This window comes from Apaloderma vittatum, unplaced genomic scaffold (genome assembly GCF_000703405.1).
Source record: "Apaloderma vittatum isolate BGI_N311 unplaced genomic scaffold, ASM70340v1 scaffold13498, whole genome shotgun sequence".
Lineage (NCBI taxonomy): Eukaryota > Metazoa > Chordata > Aves > Trogoniformes > Trogonidae > Apaloderma > Apaloderma vittatum.
The window spans coordinates 10,520-19,310 of NW_009729132.1; the positions used below are offsets into that span (position 1 = coordinate 10,520).

The 8,791-nt window shown below is 39.4% G+C and overlaps 1 protein-coding gene across 1 annotated transcript in view; it reads right to left on the reverse strand.

Annotated features, from left to right (window-relative positions):
- Positions 1-5,298, reverse strand: part of ING3 (inhibitor of growth family, member 3) — a 12,571-nt gene extending 7,273 nt beyond the window's left edge. Inside the window, exons 1-3 of the mRNA XM_009874341.1 lie at positions 5,198-5,298; positions 3,763-3,828; positions 1,680-1,776 (exon numbers count right to left, since the gene is read on the reverse strand). Coding sequence (XP_009872643.1) covers positions 1,680-1,776; positions 3,763-3,828; positions 5,198-5,293 — 259 coding nt within the window. The 5' untranslated portion in view covers positions 5,294-5,298. The remainder of the gene's footprint in view (positions 1-1,679; positions 1,777-3,762; positions 3,829-5,197) is intronic.
- Between the last annotated feature and the right edge of the window lie 3,493 nt (positions 5,299-8,791).

Below are 8,791 nucleotides of genomic sequence, written 5' to 3' on the forward strand. Positions count from 1 at the left end.
GCAGGAAGGGGTGAAGATCATCACTCATTTCTTCTTACCATTCAAAATACAGAGCAATAATCCAAAGATGAAGAAGGCAAAAAGAAATAAAAAAGAAGAAAGGCAAGGGAGTACAAATGCAAGCTTATGTCTAAGAATAACATTTCTATGTCTAAGAATAACATTTCTTGCAATGTGAGGCTAAAAAAATCACAGCATAAGGGAGACTTTGAACATAAATTTCCACTGAGACAATAAAAAACAGTTTATTTATCAATCTTTGGTAGGGAGATTTTGAACTAGCTGCCATACCTACCTTACACATAAGACAACTGAAGCAAGTAATTCATGTTCATTTTTCAAAATCTGTAGCTTCATTATTTCTTTACCTCTTTCAGTGCTTTCAGAAAGTACATGAGTATATTACAAAAGTTTAAAGGATGTTATTCGAGAAGAGGTTCAAAGCACCAGGAGATACTGTGACTGAGCAGACACTGACCGTGTTATCAACTAGCCCAAGGGCTGCCCCCTGGCGGAACCTCTGCAACCTGGGTTTACTCTAAAAGCTAAAAATGTTAAAAGGCTCCTACTGTTCATTTTATTAAAAAACAAACCAAAAACACAACAGAAAATCAGAAACCAAACAAAACTCAAAAATGCAACATCCTGTCTGGGACATTTCTGGTTTGAGTTCTTGAAATTCTACCTACCTACCTCACCAAACACATAGCTCAAGTGAAGGCAGTATCACATCTGAAAACAGCAGCTGAGATTCCTACTAAAAGAAACTGGGCCTTTTTCTGTAGTTGCTAATTCATTAAAAGCACTATCTCTGCAGTTTTCTTTTTGTTCCTGTTATTTGTAATAGCAATTACAAATAAAATATCCAAAACCTCAGCTCTTATGATTAACTTCCAAGAAAGAATATTTAGTCCCAATACCCTCAAGTGATGCAGTTTACTTCTCACTGTTCTTGGGTACAAGAACAGTTACTGCCTCTTAGGTCCATAACCACAGTAGTTAAATTAACTTTGAAATTTATCATAATCACATTTTAACTTGGTGTCTAAATGCTGATGTGTCCAGAAACACCAGATGCTTCCACGTCAAATTGGCCAAAAAGCTGTCACATGACATTTCTGTTTACATTCTGACTACCAGAATTGCTGTATTTATTAGTCATGCAGGTTTCTTACTCAAAATGCTTCTCCCTCACTACTCCATTACAAAACAACCATTCTCTCTCCTTTGAAAAAGAAAACCACCAAGTACCTAACTCTACTTGACTTTCCACACCTATAACAAAAATATGGACCCTCCTCAATTTGGTGACAATCAATTTAAGTAAAAAATGGCGTGCTTTCAACACAGCAGGTGGCAAGCTTAGGGTGAAACACTTGCCTGAATACCTATAGTCATTAAAAACACATTTAAAGAATTCTGTATCTTACTGTAGCAATTCACGAGTGCAACAGACGTGCAAAAATACCCCTATTATAATTACTTAGTTGCATTTTGATTTCACCAGTAAAAACAGGTTGAAACTAAAATTTGAGAATCATTGACTGATTAGAAAGTATGAGGCTCAAAATAATTTTGGAAAAAGTGGAAATACTGGAGGCTACTAACAAGTTTATCATTTCGTTTTGCAAATTGACAGAAAATTTGTAAAGTTCTTAAAGAAAACCATTCATACGTACTTCTCTCTAGTATTTCTGTAATCCCAGCATTATCTGCTTCAAGTTCCATTTTAAATTTGGCGAGTTCCTGGTCCAATTTTCTCAAGTGACGGTCTACCTGTTTTTGAAACAAAGCAATAATAAATAGCATCCAGTTCTAGAACACAGGTATCTACGTCCTTCATCTTAGGCTTGCTAAATATTTCTTGCTGCACAGAGAGGAACCTAATGAGGTTCAACAAAGGTAAATGTAGGGTCCTGCACCTGGGGAGGAACAACCCCATGCACCAGTATAAGTGAGGGGTAGACCTGATGGAAAGCAGCCCTCAGGAGAAGGATCTTGCAGTCCTGGTAGACAGTAAGTCAACCAAGAGCCAGCAATGTGCCCTTGTTGCCAAGAAGGCCAATGGTATCTTGGGGTGCATTAAGAGTGTGGCCAGCAGGACTAGGGAGGTCATCCTCCCCCTCTGTTCTGCCCTGGTCAAGCCACATCTGGAATACTGCGTCCAGTTCTGGGCTCCCTAGTTTACGAGAGACAGGGAACTGCTGAAGAGAGTACAGCGGAGGGCAACAAAGACGACTGGGGGACTGGAGCATCTCTTATGAGGAAAGGTTCAGAGAGCTGGGACTGTTTAGCCTGGAGAAGGCTGAGAGGAGACCTTATAAACACCTATAAATATCTAAAGGGTGGGTGCAGCGAGGATGGAGCTGGACTCTTTCCAGTAGCGCCCAATGACAGGACAAGGAGCAACAGGTACAAGCTGGAATACAAGAAATTTCATCTAAATACGAGTAAGAACTTCTTTACTGTGAGGGTGACAGAGCACTGGAACAGGCTGCCCAGGGAGGTTGTGGAGTCTCTGTCTCGGGAGATTTTCAAAACCCGCCTGGATGCAACCCTGTGTGATGTGCTCTAGGCATTCCTAAAAAAAAAGGGGTGTTCGACTAAGATGATCTCTAGAGGTCCCTTCCAACTCCAATGTTTCTGTGAATTCTCTGCCACGCAGCACTAAGCATGTATAAAAACACACAGAAGCATAATTTCTCAGCCATCTGCAATTCTCTAGCTCAGTAAACACATCAGAGTTAACACCGAAATACTGCTGTTGCTCCTAAGCCACACAGCCTGTCGCAGGATACAATAAGGCTGCATACTGGCTCAGAAGCTAGAAGCCCTGCTCTTACCACAGGCAATGTTCCAAGGCAGAGCATTAAGTGCTTTTGAGAAAAAAAAAACATGAAGCAGGCTTGAGGGTACTGTGGGCGTGTGTAGAGAAACCAGAAAAGAAAGAACGGCACATCATGTGCGCTTTCGAAGAGGTTGGGCTGCACCAGGGAAACTGGGTGTTCACTGAATCACGATTTGTATGCTGTTATATGCGGCAGTAAACTCAAGTATTGAGTAAAAGAGTCTCTAAACAGTAAGTGCAAAGACTCCTGTGCATTTGAGTGAATTGTGCTCTTGGGTACTTCAAATTAACAAAAAAAATGTAATAAAATCCGAACTTTACATCATGGCAAGAAACCCTATGTTCCAAATGCTTTCTTCCTCTGCAGTCATACAACAGAATGCACCTGTCTCTAAACTATTCAATACTGAATAGCTTTTTGCAGTTACTAACTAACCAAAAAACAGAAGAGGCTAAGTTCCAACTTTCAGAATTAACTTCTGGTTAGCTGAGGTGAAACTGAAGCAGACAAGGAATATTTGTTTTATGTCTGCTGTATTTAATGCAGTCTCACTTGTTAAGTTCCACTTTCTGAGAATATGTAAAATAAATATACCTAAAATTCAAACCCCACATGCTATAAGGAAGATCAACTTGCTCGTGGTGTCTTTTCAGAAAAAAACAAAATCAACATGCATGAAAACCTTATGACTTCTAAAGATTATTTCTCTACGTTTTGCATTTAAGCAATGCTTACTGCCCAAAGCAAAATTTTTAAAGCCAATAAAATATTAAATGCTTCTTTCAACAGCAAAATTATCTGCACGTAGCTGACACAGCAGTACAGGTATCACTGCTGTAGTGATTATCAAAATGTTCAGAACTCCTTAGGGCATAAGTTCAGGTAATTCACTGCAAGTCTTCCATCCACTCACCAAATCATAGATTTGATTAGCCAGTTGCACCTTCTCATCTGCATCTTCCAAAGCCTTATAATAATCCTGTAATAAAGAGAATCAATTTAAAAATCATGAACATAACTGAATTAATTTCAGTCTTTTTAAGCTATAGTTATTCAGCACAAAAAGTAAAGGAAAATTCAAGTCAGTTTCCTGAAAGACTGTGAAACTTGACTGTACACAATCAGCTAAAGTTTAGATGAGATATAATACCTATCAGTTTGCTGTCTGTGCCTTAGAAAAAGCCAAACTACGAGATGTTGACACTTCCTCATACAGTGATACTAAGATTTCTGCAGGAAAGGCTTCAGAAAAAGAAAAAAAGTCTCAGATTCCTTTTATGGAACACAGTATAAAGTTATGGACTCAGAATGGGATGGTATCTTTTACTTCGTATGGGTCTTTAGGACCACTGCAGGCACTACTGAAAAACCATGCTAAACAGTACTGTGAGGGGAGGCCTTTACGACACTGTAGCTAAATAGCAATAATGACGTACATAGAGTTGGAATTATTTTAAAATATAAATGTATAACTCATAAGGGTATTATAAAATAAACTGACTACAGTAATCCAATTTTAAAGTCTGCTCTAACTCAGGAAAATCCACAAAACTATTTTTCTTTTTTAAAAAGTGTGTTTAAGTATGTTTTTACTCTATACTTAAACAGATTTAAGTGCCTTTTTCTCAGTTTCCACTAAAGAGTATTTTGCTTAGGAGAAAACTACTTGAAATTTTGCTTCAACTAAAAGTCAAAAGCAAATTTTTCATTTACTCCAGTGAAGTCAGAGCTTTGACTTTTTCTTTATTTAAAACCAGGAATCTATCTGTATTAACTACAAAAAATAATCTTGGCCAAATAAGTGGCTGAAATAGGAAGCGTAGGAGTCTAGAGAGGAGTTTCCCCTGACAAAATGATGGACTACCTTGCGAACAATCCAACCATCAATGCCCAAGTGCTGAAGGATAAAACAAAACACATCCATCTTCTTATTCCTCCCACTCTAAAGCTACAGACCTCAAACATAAAAATCTAAGGACACAGGCAGAATCACAGGGAATGCTGAGGCTAAGCCTGAAGAAGATCCTCTAGAAGAAAGCCAATTAACCTAGGCAAATTCTTGCCACACAAGCAGAAACAAAAAAGTCTTGAGCTGAAAATTTAGTACCTGGTTTCCCCACCATTTCAGCACCGCAATTTTTAAAATGCTAGCAACTAATGGGTAAACTTGAAAGAAACGCTTGATCAAAGAAACCTTGCACTCCTAGGTAGTCCTATCCATCTCTGCAAAAGCCCAAGGGAAGCCACAGTTCTGAATGCTTAAGTCTCCATCAGTCCTAAGCTATTTTTTCCTAAGGTTATCTTTGTTCATGAAAGAAAAATGCGACCTGCTCCTGTGATATCCTTACTTTTTTGATTGATGTCATTTGTTCTTCCCTCCATTCAGGTTTGTTTTTCTTTGCGTTCATAAAAAATTCATTTACCCTCTGCTCAAGCTGATCCATTGCATCTGTAGGACAGGAAAAGATTAAGACAAATGTTATCTCCTCATGTACATAAACATCATGAAATAAGTCCGTTTTGTTTTCTTAAACAAAGTTGACAGGACTGAGGTGCAAACTATTAGAGTAGAAAGAAAATGAAAAAACCAAAAGAACCGACAGTGGACAGAGGAGGGAAATATTTACCTTCATTTCCAAGAAGCAGAATTGCATTCTGGTAGGATTCTCATCAAGGTTCTTGTGCTCTCCAGCATGGGACAGGCAGGACTCCAAGTTCTAAAGGTTTTTTGTCCCTAAGAGCAGTGGTAGTGACTTAAAGCACGACCCAAACTCCTCACCCAGGGCTCTAGATTGCTGACTTTGGAACATTCTAGCCAGTTACAAACTGAGCAGGAAACAAAATGTTCTCCTAAGAGAAACAGTCAAATACAAAACCAAATAATTGAAAAAAATTAGTGCCTCAAAAAGGTAGAGCAACTGAAGAGTCAGATCGCTGCCTTTAAGCCAAGTCCCTCTCCACCATATGCTATGTAGGGTGAGGGCAAATTGAAAGCACTCGAAGTTATTCCCCCCACCCCACAGGGAAGCACTAAATGGTAAACACACTGATGAAATACTATTTGGACAGGATTCTCACTTAAATTAAGTTGAAAAATATCAAAAGGGAAAAAATAAAGTCACCAATTCTCTAACATTAACTATCATAAGAAAGGAAAATGTCAACTACAAGTTATTTGTTTTGTTGTGTACTGAGACAGGAACAGGGATTCCTTTCCCCTTCCCTTCACCCTCCTTCAAAAAACTATTCACGATTTCAACAGCTGGACATCTGTACATGCAACAGCTTGCAATTTCCAAAAATACACAGCTGCCTCAGTCAAACTAGTTTTGACAGCCCTGCTACTCTCCGGATAGATGACACTATTGAAAATTTTTTTCACAGAGCTCTCAGCAATACTGTCCAGATAGCAGTTTCAAATTAAACATGACAATGCACCAACTACATACAGACTTCAGGCTCTGGGTGTAAAACACTTCAGATACTTTCCAGAAATCACCATTAAAAGTGGATCAAGAGACTCATGAATCCCCAAGTCATTATGACTAGCTCTTCAAATCCAATGTATTTTTCTCACTCTGTGCAAATTCACAACTAGAACTAACTATTCAGATAAATAACCAAAAATTATTCATACAAAGAATCAAAAGCATTAATAGATTTTTCTCTCTGCTGGTCATGTCCAGCATAAAAGCAAACAGGAACCTACCAACTGACCAGAGTGCAATTAATCCTAAGACAGAACAGTTGCGACACAGGCTCATGTCAGCTTTATTTAGACCAACACAAACAGAGCAGTCAAACAGTTTTGGTGTAAAACAGGTTGAAGACAGAGGAATTTCTACAACGAGACTTTTACATTTGCACCGTGTTATTCAGGGAGAAGCCTGAGCAGCAAGAAAGCAGCACACATTTTATGTAGAGGCTTCCAAAAGCTTTGTTCTTTGACCAAATGACCCTAATTTGGCCCATAAAGCCAAAAGACAAAATGTTCCATCCCCTATTCCAAGAGTGCAAACATCTAGGTGATAATTATTCTTATGGCTCCACAGACAGATACCAAATTACATGAAAAATTCTCTCTGCTACACTGAAGTTCCTTCATCTATCTACCCACCTTTATAATCCACCTGTCATACTCTATTCTAAAATACTGGTTTCTTGGATCAGATTTCCCAACAGAGTTGCCAGATATTGTATTAGAAGTGAGACCTTTTCCAGAGCTTGACATTTTATTACGGAGACTTGATAATCCATGATTTGAACTTAAATAGAGAAACATGTTTTTATGTTCTGTGTGGAGCTCAGTTGAAGCTTCAGAGTGAAGTCATAACCCAGATGGTCTTTGCTTTCCCCACAGCAGCCTCATCATGACATACAGTAGGTGCAGCTGGTTTGTTAATGCTTTCAACAACTCACAGCAGCATCTGCCCCTTTTTAAGTCCATGTGGTCCAAACAGGACAGAATATAAAGTCAACATTGACTCAAAAGCACAGCAGCACAGTAGCACAGTTAGCTCTGAATTACAACTCATGTAGGTTTTGGGGACAGCATCACTCAGCAAAATACTGTTTTCAAGTACTTTGGAGACACTGAATCCTCACAGAAAGTCACTATGTCACAGCATGAGTAACACCTTCAAGTTTGCACGTAATATTCAGAAGGCAGTTTGGCAACTGATGTTGGAAGAGATGCTAGTCCCGAAATTTCATAAATATCTTTGGATGCTTTGTCACTCATTATGCAAAAATTACAGAAGCACCAAGCTCTAAGAGAATTTTTCTCTGGCCCTAAGGCTGTTCTCAGTGCCCAGTATTCAGTGTTACGTGCTACTTCCAGTAATACAATATGGAGTGTTATTTGCCACTTACAGTTAAAGTAGAGGAAATGACACTACTGCAACCTTGGCTGTGCTAGTTGGCTCAGTTCTGAAACAAGAAAATCTCTACTTGCTTCTCAGCCTCCCTACTGAATAGAAGACGAATTTGAGAACTTAGAACAATCTAAGTCAGTGAGCTGCTCACTCCCCCTCCTGGTGCTTCCTAATGATAGTTACTTCAGAAGTATTATCTCTGAGTAAGGAGGCACTGCTCTGTTTCCACAGCTTCTAAGCACTGAATCCAGGAGAGCACTTAGGCCATAGTATACAAAAAAATCCTACAGCCAGTTCATCATGAGTCTGTTAAACACACCTGCTGGCTCCACTCAAGTAAGTGTCTAAGGGAAGGCCTCAGATCGCACTTCTAAGTATTATAGATTAAAGTATATTTTCAAGAACTGTGCTCCCACAGAGTTGCATTTTGTATTCCTATATGCCATTAATTTGTTATTTCAACCCCTTGCCCTTTCTCTCATTCTTCTTTACAAAAGTCCAACCATTCCATACTGACAATTCCTCTTATCTTTTGTGCAACACCAGTTTCACTAGCAAACATCTCTGCACCACAGTTACAGATGAACACACTAATTGTGCGTTAAACAGCAGCGACACCAAAACGGGTGTAAAGGGATACCTAAGACCCAGATGAGATTGCATTAGAAAAGACGAAAAGGTAATGCATTTTGAGAACGGTTTAAGGCAGTGTATCACATCAGGACATAAAGCAGAGATACACGAAGTGTTCTGTGAAGAAACCTGAAGCAAGCTATTTGGTTACGTGTCTCCTAGGGTGAAGCTAAGAGATCTAGGTCTGCTAGGAAGCTCGGTCTGCTAGGAGGGGAAGCAGAAAGTGCCTCCACACACCTGTTCTGAAGGGGGGCCGGCTGGGAAGTTTCAGAGACAGCGCACACGCTCCCCGCTGAAGGAGTGGGACATAACTCACGTTCCAAACCACCATCACTGCTCTTAGGGATCAAAAATCTAAAGAGTTTGGGACGTGCCACCGAAAATGCCTTTGGGAGCAGCACAAGCCCAGGAGCGAAGCTCCCGTTGGATCCTACT